The sequence below is a fragment of the Monopterus albus genome, unplaced genomic scaffold, assembly GCF_001952655.1.
Source record: "Monopterus albus unplaced genomic scaffold, M_albus_1.0 scaffold38.1, whole genome shotgun sequence".
NCBI lineage: Eukaryota > Metazoa > Chordata > Actinopteri > Synbranchiformes > Synbranchidae > Monopterus > Monopterus albus.
Window position 1 is genome coordinate 3,227,609 of NW_018127918.1, and position 18,715 is coordinate 3,246,323.

The window sequence follows — 18,715 nt, forward strand, 5'->3', positions numbered from 1 at the left end:
CAGGTGAGAGTTCCATTCATTCAAATGGCACCTTTAGGAAAACCCTTCAGGTTCAACAGTTATACTACAGTGTAAAGATTATATTAAGAAGATATTGTTCAGATGTAGAGATTGCTTTTCTGGAGTATGGTGTCTACTCTTGTAGTATCATCTTTTAAGGGAACGCCACCAATTTTACACACCAAAGTCTGTTTACAGGTCTTAGAGAGCACTACTGCATTTGTGAAAAAAAGTCATTTGTGAGTACACAGGGAGCCGTGTAAAGGCTTGTCTCAAAGCAATGCTGCCTGGATTATGAGATGAGTTATAGCTTGTTTGTTTGATCTAAACAAAAACAATGAAATGATGAATTATGGTTTTAACACTTCAGATTTTACATGCATTAAAAAAGACATAATGTTAATAAATGAGCTTTAGAGGGCTCTCAGGCAGATTTGGCTCAAACCTTCTTGTTGTCCTTAACCTTGTAACCTAAATTTGAGAACAAAAATAAACATATTTCCCCAAATATCAAACTTTTCTTTAAAGAGGACTGAAAATCATACCTCATGTACTAACTAGTCTCTTAGAAACAGTGGTGGTTCAGACTCTTCCAAACCGTTCCATTCCATTACATGCTGCTGTGCCATGGTGACTGTGTTTTCAGCACAGTCTACTGAACAGCTCACCAAACTAAACAAACCAAGGGACAATCAGACAGTAACCATTTTTTCTCCAGGCCGTGTTGCCTGTTGGGTCTTGCTGGCTTGGTTTACTAGTGCTGTAGACGCAAGGATAAGTTATAGGAAACAGTGCAAACAACTGTAATTAGACTCAATAAGTATTTCTATAACCTAGGAGCTTGTATGAGGTGTCTTGTTATTCATTATTTGGGTAAGTACAATTCTGTCTCAAAGTTAGTAGTTGTAGCTTACTTTGTAAGTAGCTTAGCTGTCACTAAGCCATAAAAACGAAATATAATATAATAATATAATATGTGGTAAGTATTTAAAACTATGAAACAGTGGTGATGTATTACACCATTAACACATACGCACATAGAGATGGGAGGGAGATGGTGGGAGGGCATAATGAAGGGATCATAAAAGCAGGTATCTCAGAATATCCTCTGGTCTTACAGGAAAAGAAGAAAGTCATCGTTGGCAGCCTCTCGGGTGAGTGATATAACATTCTTCATGAGGCTTTCTTAGAGCTGTATTGAAAAAATAATTCACAAATGATAAATAAATCAATCTCATAACCACATCATTTGAAAATCCAATGACTTTTGCACCTGTTTGTATAAAAACAAATTCTATGTAGAAAAAAATGATGGGTTGTAATGACTTCTCTGAAATGATCACAAAAACATTAGCTAGGGAGGTTTTTTAAACCTTTTTATTATATGTGTGAAAAACAGTGATATGGTATACATGTTATACAACAAGAATGGCATGATCTGACAAACCACTAATATAAATTAAATTTGAATTTATTTTAGGTATAATTAATATGATTTGCAGGCTAAGATTAAATTTCCTGTTTGTCACTGAGGAAATTTATATCTAATCTAATGTTGTACATAGGGAGCAGGACTTATTACATGTGAGCTCTGAGAGAAATTAATTCTGTCTGTATGTTTGTACTTCTGTGTTTCAGCACATCTCAGCATTTACAGATTGACGTTAAAGACCCTGGTTTATTTCGTTTTTGTGGCACTAACTCATTATTCTGTGACAATGCAACCAAATCTTCCTAGGATGACCCTTTGCTTTCTTGGCGCAGGTAAAAATATTATCCATATTTATTATACAGACTTTTTAAATAATTCTTGGTACGTTGTCCTGATGAGGTTCACTTCAGAGTTTTTTTTAATTTGAACTAATGCATTATTAAAGGTAATAATTTACATACTAGTGCTTTACAAGTCATTATTAAGAACAAATTTGTTGCCAGGTTTTTTAATGTTCGTGGGGATTTTACTTTTTAATGATGAAGATAGGCTTAATGATCAGGTTTGCATTGGAATGTTAAATAAGGGACATGGACTTTGATAACTTAGAGTTCCTGAGTAATGCTTTCCTTACAAATCATAAAAGTCACCATGATGTCCCAGGATGAAGATGCAGTATGTCCTGTGCAATAAACTGAAAGGGGGGAGTAAAAAGTAAATATGTGAAGGGTGGGTAATGGTGGACATTTGAACCTTTAACTCCATGAGCTACGTTTTAATGCCAAGTATGATTTTTTTTTTAGTAGTGTATTAAATTTTTTATTGGCTGGGCAACTCTAAGGCCAACCTTACCCAAAGCGTTCATACTTAGCTAGCCTTTCATTTGATGGCGTGAGTTTTCATTTGTTTTAACAAAGGACAAATCCGTCTCATGTTGTTGGCACATCATTTTGTTAGGGAAGCTCGGACACGGAAATGAACGAGCAATAAAGACGGACCCAGGTAGCTGGCTTCGGTGCAAGTAGTGACAGATTTATTTATAGTGTAAGTCAAAGTGCAATAAACAGATAGGTGCTGAATGGTGAGGAATAACTGGGTGTCTTATATAGACAGGTGTGTGGCTTTCCTAATCACGTGCAATCAGTATAATCAAACACAGCTAAACTCAAATGAAGGTGTAGAACCATCTCAGGGATGATCAGAAGAAATGGACAGCACCTAAGTTAAATATATGAGTGTCACAGCAAAGGGTCTGAATACTTATGACCATGTGATATTTCAGTTTTTCCCGGAGGAGAGGTCCGTAGTCGAAGACAAAAAGAACGCAGGAGCAAGGGGTAAAACGTAATGGATCAAAAGACGATATAACTGGCAAACTAGAAGAAACGGCGAACAAAAGGACCTGAAAATAGGGATTGAACTGGCAAGGGAGTGAACGGTGAGCAGGGTATAAGTAGGGAGGAAACTAATAAGGTGCAGCTGGCGATGATTAGGGGAAATAGGACAGGTGTGTCAGATAGTGTGATCAGGGTAAGGAAGCAAAACTAGAGTGAGAAAAGGAAGAGAGGAAGGTGCAGCCGGGCAAACCTGACACATATTGTGGTGGTGGAATGTAATAAAAAAATTATGAACAACACATGCAACACTTTTATAAAAATAAAAGTTGAGATGAAGTCAGTACTTTTGTATAGCTACATTTGTGGAATTTAGATCTTGATATTTCAGAAGTTGAAAGCATTTATTGATGTGTTATCATATTGTATGTGGAAAATTGTAATGATTCTTTTTGGTTTTACTTACATAGTAATACTGTGTGGGGTGCAGAATGTGAAAACCGCCACAACAGTAAATCCATCAGCTGCTGCCACTGATCAAACCTCAGCTAGTCCGCCCATCGCACCCACAAGTGGCGCAACTGATCCGCCCATCGCACCCACAAGTGGCGCAACTGGTCCGCCCATCGCACCCACAAGTAATGTAACTGGTCCGTCCATCGCACCCACAAGTAACGTAACTGGTCCATCCATCGCACCCACAAGTGGCGCAACTGGTCCATCTGCCACAAACACAACTGGTCCATCTGCCACAAACACAACTGGCCAGTCCACAGGCACAAGCACTGCTTTTGTAAACCAATCAACCCCTAACACTGGGCCTGTGGCAGGAGGTTCATCAGAAGAACTTTCATCTGGCGCCATAGCTGGTATTACTATCGGCTCTATTGCTGGTGTGGCTGCAGTTGGTGAGTACAGTAAATAAGCACACCCTTACATAAAACCTCATTTCTACTTCACCAATAAATATTGTCCTGTTATCCATTAACAAGGACATAACATCTGATACCAGACAAGACAGGCACTAGAAAAGCTTTCTTGGAACTGCTGTCCCCTTATGGACGGCATCTGCATTAATGAAAATCTCATTATCCATATCATCCTATCAAGAGATGATGAGACATTAATTCAAGATTCTGAAAAATCGAACATTTGACTTGCTACATCAAAATTATGACATAAAACCATAATTTTGAGACAGCAAACATAGTATATCTCTAACAATACTGTCGTATTTAATAATAATAAATATAACAATATATTATATGCCAGCAAACATATGCATACTGGCAAGGAAACAATAAGAAAACAAAAAACACAAAATGACTTGAATGTGGTAATTGAGGACACATTTGTCCCAAAAATTCAAAATACCTTGACAAGCGAGGAGCTTCTTACTGTTGGTAAAACTGAAAAATAGTCAGGGGCGAAAGGGCTCTAGTCAGATGTCACTGCTTCAAAGTACTGTTTAAAATGAACACTGAAGAGAATCTACCTTTTTTTCCAGGTGGTGGCATCTTTGGCGTGCTGAAGTACACCGGGAGGGTCTGAGACCTGGTCTTGTCAGACAAGGAACTAAATGGTTAAGGGTTGTAAGATAAAACATTTTCCATGATGAAGTCAAACTGATTCAATTTTGATGTAACTGGACAATGAAAAGAACCTGAAAGGCCCAAATCAGAGTAAAACCATTTGCCTATATACTAGAAGATGATGTCATGGGCCAGTAGGAAGGCATAAAAGACAAAAATTCTGTTTATTAATAATAATAATAATAATAAACTACATCCAATCCCAGCCAACATTGGGAGAGAGGTGGAGTGCACCCTGGACAGGCCATAATTAACCAGATGTAATAAGTAATTTTTTGTAGCAGAAATGATACTGTATTCTTGAAACATGTGCAGTAACTGAGATTTCACAAATAAATAAGACCGACGTCAATATATAAAAATACATACATTTGCTTTTTTTTTAAAATAAGGCCTGGTTTTTGAGCAGTTTTGAATGTTGATGGTAATATTTTCTTATAATTAACTGGACTTAAGTAAGAAACATTGCCTACAATTTGATACTAAGCAAATAACATCCTGTGGTTTTTATTTTACAGCTTTACTGCTACACTACTGAAGACAGCTGTGAGCTTCTGCTAAAAACAGAGCTGATAAGAGAGATAAGACCGAACCATAAATTTGGAACAGAAAAGCCAAAATAATGAGATAAAATAGGTTAAAATGTTTCATAAACCTCACCAGAGTCACATTAGATGTAGGCTAGTTGTGTTTAATTCATCATATTATATTTGACTAGAGGAGCTTAAGAGTAATTCTTAAGAAACATTAGAGTGCGAAGTCATTCACCTTTAATAGTGGATTTTGAGTCAACATGCAGTGTGGCTTTGCTAGGGGTATGGCAAAGACTTTGCTACAGACTGGGATATAATATGATTGGTAACAACTGATAAGTAAAATGAAAGAGAAGTATAACTTAAAAAAAAAAATCAATCTATCAGAGATTTTGGGCCTAACATGCTAGTATGGTAATCTGAGAAAATTTACTGACATGAGCCAGGCTCCCATAGCTTTAAAGTGGACTTTAGCCCACATGAAGCTGGTCTCTATGTTTTATGGTAGCTATGGAAGTGTCAACAACTCTTGGTGATAACACTGAATACAACATCACTCCCATGCAGGTAAATTACTGTTAATGACCTCAGCTCGTGATCAGACTATATAGTGCACACATGAGCCAGAGGGACTGTGTGCATGTGTCTGTGTTACATGCTGAAGTGAGGGGGTGTCCTATCTGTGTGTTTGCTAAAATGACTTATCTTATATGAGCTTTTTTGTTCTTTTGTTTACTTTTTCTTCCAAATTAGTCATACATGTGTTAAACTCAGATTTAAGATGAGCACAGATATACTTCGCTTCTTCAGAAGATTAATACAAAAACAGCCTTCTGGTATCAACATCTACAAATACAGTACATCATCAGAAAATAATAAAGTGTGGACAGTGGTGCAACCGCTTTGAGGAAAAGTTAAAGAAATAAATATTTTATCTGCTTTTTTGACACTTTCTAATTTGAAGTTGGGAGCACTTTGTTGTCACAGGTTGAGTGAAATCTGTTGGCTACAGCTCATCATTTTCTGGTTGTAAAATATTATAAAGTACATGAAGTTGTTGTACATAAAACTGCAAAACATTGCACTATCAACATTAGTATACAGTGTCTAGATTATAACATTATTACTACCTATGGGACTCTGGATAGAGACACAATAATAACAACACATAGGACTTACCAATATTTGTTGAGATATTAAAAAGGCAACCTCATGGTGGTGGCACTCTGAGAGCAAGGTGCCAAATTACCACATTAATGACCAAAGTCAGCTGCCTTCGTCCTCTCAGAAACATGTTTAAAAAAAATCATAGCAATCCCTTGTAAAACATGTTGAGATATTTCAGCCTGAACTAAGATGATGGACAATTCCTAGTGGTGTGGTGAAACAAACACGTTTTGGTGCAAGACAAACAAGACAAAAGAAATAATAGTAGACTTCAGGAAGAACCCCTTCCCTCTGCTGCCTCAAAGGGACTGAGGTGGAGAGGGCTGACAGCCACAAGTTCCTGGGCCTGCAGGTGACATCTGACCTGAGCTGGTCACTGCACACAGCTGCCACAGTGAAGAAAGCCCAGAAGTTCACTGTAGGAAATACTATTACCCTATATTTGTGTATTGTGGTTTTAATGCTTTGTCACCTTTATGCAACTTTTTCTTTCTGGCTTTTGACTGCTTACCTGACTCCAAAGGAGAGCTGCACAAGAATTCATATATACCTAGACTGTCTGTTTATGCATAAATGGCAAATAAAAATCTTGAATCTTGAAGTTTTGAGCTTGTAAACAGCCCCCCCTAGTGGGTCCAGTGTGAAACAAGCACCTACTTCAGATGGCCTCCTTTTATGTAGGTCAAATTCTGACCATTAATCTGCTCATTTGGAAGTTCACAGCAGGCAGTGCACACTCACAGCCAGTTTGTTATTTAATACAAAGAACTTGCCTACATGCAGCACTGGTGGCAGCTCTCAAATAGATTACAAACCTTCTAGGTGAAATTATATATATATATATATATAATAAGATTTTAATGTTGAATGCATCTCTAATGCTGCACGAATGACCAGTTATAGTTACGGTTTGTCTAACATTTGCCATAACAGCTTTACAAAGGTGATAATATGTTTGTGTTTTAGCTTGTGCTACTGCTCCCAGGTGGCCCAGGTGGACTGGTTGATTGTCTACATAGAATATGATTTCTGTTGGCTCATATGGTTGACTGTATAATGGGTTAAAATAATTAACACATGATTCTGTGTAAGTTGACACTGAATTTCAATAATTTATAGGCGCTAAAGTGACTTAGATGTAAAGTTGTCAACAGTATTGCAAGAAAAATTATAGCTAAAGCATTTTTTTTGCACAGCTGCTTTGGTATGTCTGCCTTTTTCATATTCATGGTACTGCCTATAAATACTCTACAAAAATAAAATTTGCTTTGACGTAGAACATCCTCTTTCTGTTAGTGGATTTCCACTGTTACAAGAGAAAACCATAAGGCTTTGTAAAATGAAATACAGTACAGTACACACTTTCACTTGCTGGTATCATATTTAAATAGCATAATTTATATCCTGCAGTCAGTGTGTGTGACACTATTCAAGTCTCTACAGTGTCCTCACTTAATAATGTACTTAGGGTTAATAGTCCATGTTCAAACTGCAAAAAAATACAGAAACTATCAAACTATAAAACATAGTCTAGAGCCAGAGTCCACAGCTGCATGTACACCACGAAAAAGATCTCGTACTCCAAACAGGCATTTTAGGTTTGACTGACAGCTAAACCAAGACTCTTAACCTTTTGACAGTAGAAGTAATTTTTTCCCAGTGTCAGTTCAGTTCTACTCAACATATTGAGCTCGGCTTGAAATCACAAAGTTCAAATGTGCTTGCACATGTGCACATTCACATTCAAATGCGTTTCCTTTTCCTCTCAAAACTGCATTAAGATGAACGTCAACAGGTGGCTGTCCCCTCAGCAGCTTGGCTTTGTGTTGAGAATTCACAGTTTGTAATGGTAAAGTAGGACTCTCTCCACTAGGGTGAGCTCTCTCCTGGCAGGCAGTGTCAAACTCATTTTTAGGCCCAGCTCATCACTCCTCCACAGTCTAAAGCCGACACGTCTGATATTTGCTGTGTGGGGAGGTGGCCAGCTCATAGAAGAGGACGTAGGCGTTGTTGCTGCGAACCTGGCTGGAGGAAATTGGGCTCACCCTGCACAGAACACACACACACAGACACACAGACACACACACACACTAGTTATAACATTATTTGTTTGCAGGTAGGATTTTCATATATTTTAATTACATATTCTTTATTAAATTTGGTATAAAAATAATCATACTGTCACTGCTCACAACCACAGACACACACAGGCATGTACACACATACATACACCAATCTGCACATTTCAGTTGTGAGCTGATACACCTTTTTATACAGCGCAAATGAGGTCGTTTTCATGACAACAGGTACACACAGTAGAGTATAACTGCCTACACAGCTTTGTGCCAGTCGGATAAGATGATATGTGAGGTAATATGATGATCCATGAGTAAATGTGAGAGCTGATACCTGGTGTCGTTGTAGCTGTACCACTCCCCCAGCGCAGGGTTCCTGCAGTATGCTGTGTAATGGCCTCCCAAAGTGTTTCCCCAGTGGTTGGATACTGCGTACAGGTTATACACAGCACGCTCTGCAGGGAGACACAACACTGTCAATCAGCCCTAATGTAGTCAGAACTCATTAAATCCAGCTGACCTTGGAAAGTACACAAATTGTCTTCGTCTCTGCTGGGGACTCACCGCTGCTCTCTGAGGCAAATTCCCGCAGGTCCAGCTCTTTGAGGGGGAAGTTGACATAAGTGGAAAGTTTGCTGGCTTGGATGTTAGAGTCGGAGAAACGCTTCAGGTCTGAGAGGAACAGAGAGTCAAGGAACAGATGCCTGGTTTTCTGAGGGTTCATCACTATATTGCTAATATAAAAATATAGAATATTTCAGCCTTACGAATGTATTCTACTCATAATGATTATGTAATATTACTTAGATGTTGGAGTCAAACATCTGCACATACTGGGTGCAGATATTTTTGTAATAAGCTGGACACTGGCTCACAAAAAATATCCATATGTTTCTGGAAGATCACTGACTTAGTGTATGCTAATATATTAGCAAGAAATGTACCTGCATGGTACAAGTATTAAACCAAGGGTGCAAAGATGTAAGGAAAAGGATACGAAGTACAAGGATCTGAGGAAACTTCTGGATGCTGAATCTTTTGGTGCATTTCCTTCTGGCTTTGCATCGGTTGCATGTCTGAGAGAGAAGCACAGAGAAGCAGTGAGATGCTGCTGTATAGTCCACATATCAGATTTACAAAGAAATGTGATGTTATTTATTTGAGGCTTCTTACAGGTCTCTCCTCTCCATCTAACACATCTTCTTTTGTAAAGAGTCTCAAGCAGTCTTTGAGTGTCACTTCACCTGAGCTCTTCTGTGGAGATGCACAGTACATCCAGTCAAGAAAGGTACGAGATTTTATAGCATAGCCAATGCTAATTTAAAAAAAAATCTTGATGGTTGTGTGTGCTGACCTGTGCAATAGGTATGGATAGGTCCCAGAAAGGATCAAACATGGTGGAGCGGAAGCCACAAACTGAGCAGGTTAGAGAACTTTTCAGTTGTCCAACAAATAGATCTAAAGGTGGAAACAAAGGATAAAGAATTACATTTAATGCACTTATAAATTCAAGGACAATTTAAGGTCATTATGCAGCTATAACCCAAAAATCACCTACCCACTACTTTGCTGTCTTCTCTCTCCAAGTACATATTCCACATCCGTTTGCCTTTTTCATCATCCCTGTCAAAAAAAAAAAACATTCCCATTTTTCACACGTTTGAGGTACTTTGGAATACATCGTTCAGAAACATCCATATAGCCACAAAATATCTGCAGCCAGGCATACAGCAGTGTTTTTCAGCAGTGACACCGCAGGTTATGAGTGACTTATTTGGGACAGAGGCAAGAGGCGCCTGGTGTGTTAACTCACGAGAGATGGTCAAAGTCCTCAGCAGACACCTGAGGACGGACTGTCACTCTGTTCACCTCATTATGGAGGCCGTCCAATAAGCAACGCAGAAATTCCTGGGCATCCTGCTGACTGCAGAGACACGTACAGAGAAACCGGTACTTTAGTCGCACAATTTTAACTAGCATTTTACTAGTTTTACTTACTGAATTTACTACTTAATTTTTGAGCTGCATTAAGTGAATTTAAATGAAAAGCATTATAGGCAGGACTTACTTGCAACCTACAAATTTGGGAGCATATCTTTGGATCTGGTTCCTGAAATCAGAAGGACTGATGGCCTCATTCACAGATGACCAAAGGCTTTGAGTCAGCTTAGCAAACTCTGAGACAGCCAGCGAAGGGAAGAGAAGGACAGAAAGAACATGAGACCACAATTATTAAAAAAAAAAAAAATATCTGCAACTTGTGAGAAATACCATGCTAGGTGAGGCAACTATTCTGTACCAATTATAGACAAACAAAAAACTGTGGCACAAAAAATGGCAGCCTTCTGAACTGATTGCAGTTAAGTGGGTTTAGTTAGGAATCCGAGTGTATTTTTATCATTTTGATCTGGTTCATGTCCCCTGCCTTTTAGTGATCAGTTGTTATATCTTTAGCAGAGTGTCAGTGCAGCACAGCAGTACATGCATGTAGTTTAAGACTAGAGAGGATAAAGCAGGCTACATATAAACTAAAAATATGAGTATGTGACCTACTGTCAAGCCATACATTGACTCATTTTTGACAAGGTGTGAGACAAAGCTCCACATTACGCTGCTAACGAGTGGTTTAGTAGTTCAGTGGGTCCTTCTACCTTCCATGAGAGCAGCGTTATCCCTGCAGTTGTTGTTGAGGTCTGTGCGATGGATGTTTCTCAGGCAGTAATCTCTCAGCTCCGGAGTGTTACTCAGACATTGTACGATGGAGTTCATAAAACACTGGAAATCACAATGGACAAAAAAAAAAAACAAACAGGGTACATTGGAGGTTTCAGGATGTCAAAGTGGTGTACTGTGTGGGTACATCCCATGTCGCTTATAAGCACTGTTGTTTCTCTCACTTGCATCTTTTCCTTATGTTGTAGTCACACATAAGATTTGGGGAAAACATGAGGAGAAAGGACTTGAGGAAAATTGTTACTAACAACGAGACATCCATTCCTCAGGATCCAATCACCAAATAATTTCTGATAAAGAGGTGTGTCAGGTCACAAAAACTTCCAAGAAGGATGGCCTCATGTATCCTCGGTCATAGCTCCTTCAGCACCCTCCTCAGTCCTCAGAGTTGATATATAAGAGACCCAGAAGTTGTTCTGGTTGACTGAGGATGTAGGAATGATCTTATAAGAGACATGAGATGCACCCTATGTTAGACCACAAAGAAGGTTAAAGGGACTTACTGTGTTCCCTAGGTTTCTTAGTCCCACCAGGCCCTGGGGACTTTTATTCTGTTTAAAAAAAATAAAAAGAGAGAAGAAATTTTAGTTTCTTTACCAGTTAAACTAGTCATTTCCCAACATATCTGTGAGTAAAGGCATTATACTGCACGAGAAACACTCCACAGGAAGTTAGAGAATGCCATACTATAATTAATTGGTTCAAATATCAAAGTTCTGAAGGGTTTAGGGAATTATGTGAGCAGACTACAAAACCTCAAGCTGATTGAGTAGATGGATCTTCTAAACTGATAAATACATTTTTAAGCGCTTTTTGCCCATTTCATTGACAACCGTGCCAATAAATTTGCAAAAGAATAACATAAATATTGGTCCACTTTCGATGTATGGGCTGATGATCAGGTGAGGAAGAGCCTGCAATTTTCTACAAGTGCCCATATTGTTCTCTTCCTTATCGGTGTAGCCACCTGTACAACCCAGCAGATAAGACTGTACATGGTACCCGGATGACAACGCCACTGTACAACAGCAACCTCGTTACATTCCGCAAGTGTGAATAAGCCTCAAAGACTGTGTGGTATTTATGCAACACATACCATATGACAGTCACATTGTACAGTAGCACTGCAAGACTGCACTGCTGATGGTGGCTATCACATGCTCTGATGCAAATCCACAGTGTGTCCCGACTTCTTTCTGTACTGATGAGCCCACCAGTCACCACTCAGACAACAGTGACATCACAAAAGCATGTGATACAGACTAGAGAGAAGAGCTCTACCGAGTATCCGCACAACATGGTGTCAAGTTGTTTGTGCAAAAGGTTTCACATCACCGTCCAGGTTAAGGATAAACTACTTCAGTTGCCACTGGTACTGCAGTTTTTATGACCTGTAGGCTCAGATGATGCAGGATTCAGAAAATCATTGCACAGCTATTCAAAGCATTACTTCTAGGTTTTAGACTGCTGCGCTGCTGACTGCCATCACCCAGATGTCTAATAAAGGTTTGTCACATTTCAATTGAGTTTAGACCAGTTTTAACCTCCATCTTTCTATACCAGCTACACAAGAACTGTATATGCAGTCACTGTCTGAACAGGTGACAAACTGTGACCTGTAGCTCATCCTGAGTGAGGGAACATAGTCACTGTGTAACATGATAACTCAGAGCAAGTCAGCACTGTCATGCACGAACACCTCTGCTGACGACTGCGGAGCTGCATGTGGAAATAACAGCGTCAAGGTGGCAACGCACTGACAGAAGCAGAAATGGAGGCACAGCTGCAAATATATAAGCACTCAAACTGTAACCTGAGCAGCAGCATCAGACACCTGTAGTTCATTTTTAATTATACTGAGTTTTACTTTCTCTTTTGTTCATTTGCTACTGCTAAAAAATGAATATACCTCTGACAAAAAGTGGACACTTCAATTTAATTGTCTAGTGTACTGCATTGATAGTGTTGCAAATGCATTATATCCATGTTACAGAGGTCAGATTTGGAAAGCATGAAGCAAGATTTGAAGTACAGAGCTAAGCAGAAAGATAACAGATAATAATTTGCTTACAGGTCACATAAGGCATGGCACATAAAAATGAACAGGTTTAGCACTTCATGATAACTGTTGTGTTGTTCCAAATGCTTTTCATGAACTGTGTGTTGAACTGTGACAACAGAGACTATCAACAGGCTTCTTAGCTGAATTCATGTTTTTCCTTTCCCTTTCCCTTCTTTGCTGCAGCATTAGAAAGTGATTATATGGTGCGAGTCCCAGTCTGCTGCTCTGCTCTGGTGAATACTGACCAGTGGGGCTTGGCACGCTCAGCAGGTGTCTGGTGATTTAAAAGACTTATTGAAAAACTGAGGAAGTGATGTGTTTGGGTACTGTAATCTCTGTGCTCTGATCAACCCCCTCCACTGGCTGGCATGCCTTCAATGACAGAGCTAGAGAATGGCATGTCCTAAACCAGCTTTGAATACCTGATCAAGGTCATGGAATATGAAATGAAGGACGCAACACTCCTGCGAACACATGGTGCCAGCTACGCCACTCCCTCGAATACTATAAATCTCTTTTACATAGCAGCAGGCCTGGGAAAGGGCCTAAATACCATATTCAAATAGAAGTAGGCTACTTTTTGGAAACTGTACTAAGAAGATAATCTGCTGAAAAATATCTATTTTGGTTAGAAAAAAATGACTTAAAATGCACTGGGAACAAAGCTATGGAGTTGATTTTCATCTTATTTTACAATTAGTTGATCAGAAAAATAATCTGCAACTATTTTGATAACTGATTAGATAATTGCCTGGTGAAAAGTCAGAGGACCATCAGATTCATGGCAATCCATCCACTAATTGTGGAGATATTTCAGTCTGCACCAAAGTGATGTATCAACTGACCAATCTGCATCTCTGGACCTGCCAGCATGGCAGTCTGTGCTAACACTAAAGCAGAAGTTCTGGTTGTTTAGGAACTAAAAACTACTATTAAAAAAAATCACTTACTGTACACTAAGAAAAGAAATTGCCATTAGATAGTGTATGTCGTGTAAACACAAGCATGCATACTGCTAAGAGCACAGATTATCTATGGAAACCAACAGTATCCCTACAGTTCTAGCAAAGACAAGGAGATGAAGTAATGTGACCCCAGGCCAACTCACTCCCACTGTGTTAACACCTCCAACTCACACAGATATATGCAGGCTGTGGACAGCTCTGTGTGATAACAGGATGTACTGTGGAGATGATCTGGATCCATTCCTTATCAGAAGCATTCCTTCCTATTGGGCAACAAATGTAACACTAGAATTGTTACACTGATGCAGCCAAATGCTGTTCAGAACTCCCTTGCACTTTGCTCCTGCCTGTTTGTGTGAGCTGCTGCCCAGTCCTTTAACATTTATGGGCTAATGAGGGCCAAATGGTGAGATCTGGACCTCTATAAACATTTCTTTGGCATTGCTGAGTAAGAGATTGAGATTTTACCTACTTTTATACTCTTAAAATCTGTGCAAAATGACATTTTCGCGCTATAATCAGCCTCAAAAATACATTCAACACTTTACTGTTAGGTGACAAAGTGGCAGTGATCCGACTTACAGTATGTTGTCTATTTTCTGTCTCCTGCAGTAACCATGACATGTCTATGGATGTGAATCACTGTTTATGGAGCTGTGGTATTTACATATAAATATAATGATGCCATTGTCAGATTTATGGGTGATCATATATCAGATTGCATTTGCGCTCTATGCATGTTAACTGTTTTAAAAAAGTAGGCTACACACAATTACATAAGGTTGTTTAATAACTAGACAACTAGAACAAAACGTCTATTTAGAAAGTTAGTAGGAAGTGAAAGAAGAGAATTCTTTACAAAAGGTGAGACAGGAGGTGCAGTACGTGGACTCACCTTGGCCTGGTTGATGATCAGACCCATGAATGTGGACACCAGCACAGACCGGGAAAACGAAGAACCCTTGCGCCGCAGATCCGGTCTGTCTAACGAGAAAGCGGCCGGTTCCTCCGGTACTGTTACCGTGTAGGAGTGTCGCAGAGACGGCATTGTAGCGCTGCTAAATTACTGTCTTCCGACAGCAGGGTGTCATCCAATGCACAGGCAAATCCACTAACAAGCTCGTTGCCGAGCTGCAGTCAAGTGGAAATAAACCGATGATGAGGTAAGCCTCTTGTCGTCCTTCTGTATAAGCAGGTTGTCACCGTCTGCCGTCTCACACCTGTGCACAGCCCTCCTGCGTTTTTTAAGCAAAACATAGAGGTAGCCTGAGTTTTTAGTGCGTGCTCTAAACGCACCCTCCCACTAAGAGACCATAAATAGATACGACTGATGCTGCCTTTAGGTGCTGTAGGAAACATTAAAACTGCGAAAAACACAACACTAATACTCCATTACAAAGAAAAGATGAATAGAGTAAAGTAAAAGTACGTCAGTTTGATCAAAAAATATAGGTAACCTTACGTTCCCTCCAATGATATATTATTCTCACTATACATAATATCATTCAAAGGGGCCCAATGCATTAATAATCACAATATATTAATATGGATTAACATATTGTTCTGAATTGGGCCACTGGCATTTCACATATATTTTGAGGTTAACACTTACATTAAGACTCGAGGTCCACGGTAGAGAACTACTGTAGTTTTGATAGTGTTAATACTTCACTTCTATCCATTGGTCTATCTAAATACTAGTTTCTGAGTAATTTTACTATGAAGATTTGAAAATATGTTTAGAATGGTCTTTTTGAGTAGTGTACTACCATTGCAATTAATGAATATATTTAATTACCCAGAAAGACAACTAAACCTTTATGGAAAAAAGTTCTAGTGTCAAGGGCATGAGTTTTACGCACCACTTCAGTCAGCATATCAGTGCTGATAATGCAGAAACACCTTAGATAACGTTTTAGCTGAGGGGCTATGTGAACATACTCACTGATATCTGTCTATCCAGCAATGACAATAAGTTGAACCAAGAAACATTTTGCTCAGAATTTACTCTCAACATTCAGATATCTTTGACAAGATGGTTTTAATGGTTTCCTGTTTGTGCTATTATAGCAAAAGAAACAGTTATTTTATTTATTTATTATTTATTTTATTAAAGACTTTGCTTCACAGAAATCACACTTCTTCTGTAGCCAACACTGAATATGGGGGATTTGGGTGGACAGAAAAATATTGTATCCATCAACAAAAAATTAAGAAGTCCCATCAGCTGATTTCCACCATCCAACATTAGCTCCTAGCAGAGAGACTTGCTGACGTTCTTTAATCTGTAGACTGTGGTTCTGGTTTGACACAGTTAGCTGTGAGCCTGATAAGAAGCTTGATAGCTACCTTGTAAACCTTTATAGGTCCTTCAACCCTATGCCTTCACTTTAATCTTTTAACTGTGACAGGGAGATTATTAACATCTTGAGCAAAGTCTAGTTGTTTCAGAGACGTAACACCACAGTTAGCTAATGAATCAGGCTTTATACCTGTGTATATTACAGCATATGGGGAGAGCTGAAATCATATGTTTATTACACACAATATATCAATTTAGCTGAACAAAACTAAAAGACCTAGAGGCTGTTGGAATGACACACTGATGACTCTCAGCTGTAATGGAGCTTAAAAAGTAAATGCATTTGAGTCAAAGCGGTTTTATTCCCTTTGCAATATGAATGTGATTGGGAAAACCTGAGGTAGTTCATTATTTATATTTTTATATTGCCTGTGTACAAGGGGGAACATTGGCTTGACTGTGGTGAAGAAAGGTCAGGTCAGCAATAATATTAGTAATAATATCATATATATCAATACTAATAATATATAATAAATAATATAATACAATAAAATAATAATATTAGCACTAATATTTGTATCTATCCTCTAGAGATTGTGAATATTAACAGCAAACTTTAAGGCAATGCCAACCAGTAACTGTCTTATGGTAGATACTGTAACAATCAAAGATGAAATTCCATTCATACTGCACTGCCACACCATAGAAACAATTAATGTGCACACATTATGTGTGGAGACAACTTAAACAGTGCTCATATTCAAGAAAACCCAACATAAGCACTGACAAGAACAAACCTCATAATTGAACATATTTTTTGCACTCAGTTGTTTATTCACATATGACAACTTTTTGTCAGTTTTTTGCCTTTAGGTTGTTGTTGGTATGGAGCCTGCTAAAGTATTTTGGATGTGAGCGCCCTACATTTTGTTTCATTGTACAGTAGATAAACATTTGATGTAGACAATGCTTCGAGGTTTTATCCTATTACTTCCAATGGATGCAGGCATCCAACTCACTGTTTAAATGGGGCTTGTAAATGCACAGATTGGTGCCAGAGCACATCAGCAGCCTCCTTATAAAACAAATGAGCTATCATGCTTCCTTGCAACTACTTTGTGTGTTATTATGATGATCAAATCAACATGCATCAAAGTTATGTTGTGTCCCACTCTTAGAAGAGGCTGTGAAGGGCTCACTGAATAGTTCCCTGTTGTGATGCCCTGTTAATTATTTCACATAGTTAACCATTGACCCCTATGAACCTGCACATGGTTGACAGGCTTTACACATGGTTTCACTGGAGTAAAACCTGAGTAAGAGTTACTTTGAGTAAATTGTGGTTGCTTTAATTTTTTTTGTTTATTTTATTTACTGTTTATAAGGCCGTTGTAAGGCAGTAGTTGATGTTGGTTTCACCAAAAAAAACCTCAGAGATGCCACTGATTAGTTGGATGATTGTTGTCAAATGAGCTGGAATGTTTGACATTCTCATAAAACACACTTTTTTCTAAGCTCAATATGTGAATATACAGGATAATCAATTATAAATCAATGCAGCAATTCACATGTTTTTTTCATATTTTAATAGTTGTGGTTATTCTGAAAAAGAAAATGTGAAATGCATCCAAATTTGACAATAACCAGAAACTTTGAGAGGCTGATAGAAACCCACTTTACTGCCTGGGACTAGAATGCTGATTAACCTGAAAAAAATCATTGTATTTGGTTTAAAAAAAAAAAACATTTGTCTCAAGTGTTAACTTTATAGTGGAAAACTGAAATAGTAGCAGTAGGAAAATGTAACAAGAATTAATTATTTAAGTGCAACACATATTTAGGGTTTGTAATAACTGATCATGATCAACTGTTACCAAAGAGTCCGGCATACATACACTGGCACACACATACCAGCAAACTTATGTAACAGGTGTGACATTCACCACAGAAGGAGGGAATATGGGAACACTTGCACTTGACCAGTGTTTTCAACACCACTGTGTCAACAGAACACCTGAATGGTGCCAGCAGTGTGTTTTCTGCCTCTTTAAGAGAACAGTGCTATGGCACATTAAAACCAGCTGCTAAATATAACATCAGAAAATGATGCCTGAATATTTAAATTGTTCATTTTAAATGTAAGGCGAGGGACCTTTCACTACCATCGTTATTATTATGAAATACAACAGTTAAGAAAGTCAGTTTTCAGTGTTTACTAGTTCAACCTACCCCCTGCAAGCACTTTGTGTGTGTTTATGTAACTCTGGAAATAAAGCATAAAAAAATGAAAATTTGACAAGATATTGCAATGAAATGATACTTTCTAATTAGATAATGCATTATGAGCTTTTAAAGTGCCCCACACTGACTGTCATCTTATCCACACAGACAATAGAGCTGTAGTTGCTGTCAGTTTTTTTTACATTGAATCACTTTAACTGCACCTTTTGCTTATCCCGTATATTGCTGTGATTGTGTCAAGGGTGTCGTATCCACTGGCGATGGAGGAGACAGCTCCCC

General features: G+C 38.6%; 2 protein-coding genes across 2 annotated transcripts; one reads left to right on the forward strand and one right to left on the reverse strand.

The window, feature by feature from the left end:
• The first annotated feature begins 1,125 nt into the window (after positions 1-1,125).
• Positions 1,126-6,371, forward strand: LOC109959277 (classical arabinogalactan protein 4-like). Its single transcript, XM_020598509.1, has 4 exons — positions 1,126-1,154; positions 1,639-1,764; positions 3,237-3,674; positions 4,274-6,371. Exons 2-4 carry the CDS (start codon positions 1,719-1,721, stop codon positions 4,315-4,317), a joined length of 528 nt encoding a protein of 175 aa, XP_020454165.1. The 5' UTR covers positions 1,126-1,154; positions 1,639-1,718; the 3' UTR covers positions 4,318-6,371.
• Positions 6,372-6,928: 557 nt separating this feature from the next.
• LOC109959161 (ubiquitin carboxyl-terminal hydrolase 2-like) lies at positions 6,929-15,178 on the reverse strand. The gene is made up of 12 exons (XM_020598323.1): positions 14,789-15,178; positions 11,370-11,417; positions 10,785-10,908; positions 10,202-10,310; positions 9,947-10,057; positions 9,692-9,756; positions 9,488-9,591; positions 9,307-9,387; positions 9,131-9,209; positions 8,698-8,805; positions 8,468-8,588; positions 6,929-8,104 (listed from the first exon to the last, which is right to left on the reverse strand). The coding sequence occupies exons 1-12, from the start codon at positions 14,939-14,941 to the stop codon at positions 7,999-8,001; spliced, it is 1,209 nt and encodes a 402-aa protein (XP_020453979.1). The 5' UTR covers positions 14,942-15,178; the 3' UTR covers positions 6,929-7,998.
• Positions 15,179-18,715: the final 3,537 nt, after the last annotated feature.

Excerpts from the sequence above, each read along its gene's own strand:
- LOC109959277 (XM_020598509.1), top strand. The coding sequence starts at position 1,719 with ATGCAACCAAATCTTCCTAGGATGACCCTTTGCTTTCTTGGCGCAG. Across the intron at positions 1,765-3,236 it reads CCTTTGCTTTCTTGGCGCAG|TAATACTGTGTGGGGTGCAG; the intron begins GTAAAAATATTA and ends TTACTTACATAG. Across the intron at positions 3,675-4,273 it reads TGCTGGTGTGGCTGCAGTTG|GTGGTGGCATCTTTGGCGTG; the intron begins GTGAGTACAGTA and ends CTTTTTTTCCAG.
- LOC109959161 (XM_020598323.1), bottom strand. The coding sequence starts at position 14,941 with ATGCCGTCTCTGCGACACTCCTACACGGTAACAGTACCGGAGGAACCG. Across the intron at positions 9,592-9,691 it reads AGAAGACAGCAAAGTAGTGG|ATCTATTTGTTGGACAACTG; the intron begins GTAGGTGATTTT and ends TTCCACCTTTAG. Across the intron at positions 9,210-9,306 it reads TAGATGGAGAGGAGAGACCT|ACATGCAACCGATGCAAAGC; the intron begins GTAAGAAGCCTC and ends CTTCTCTCTCAG.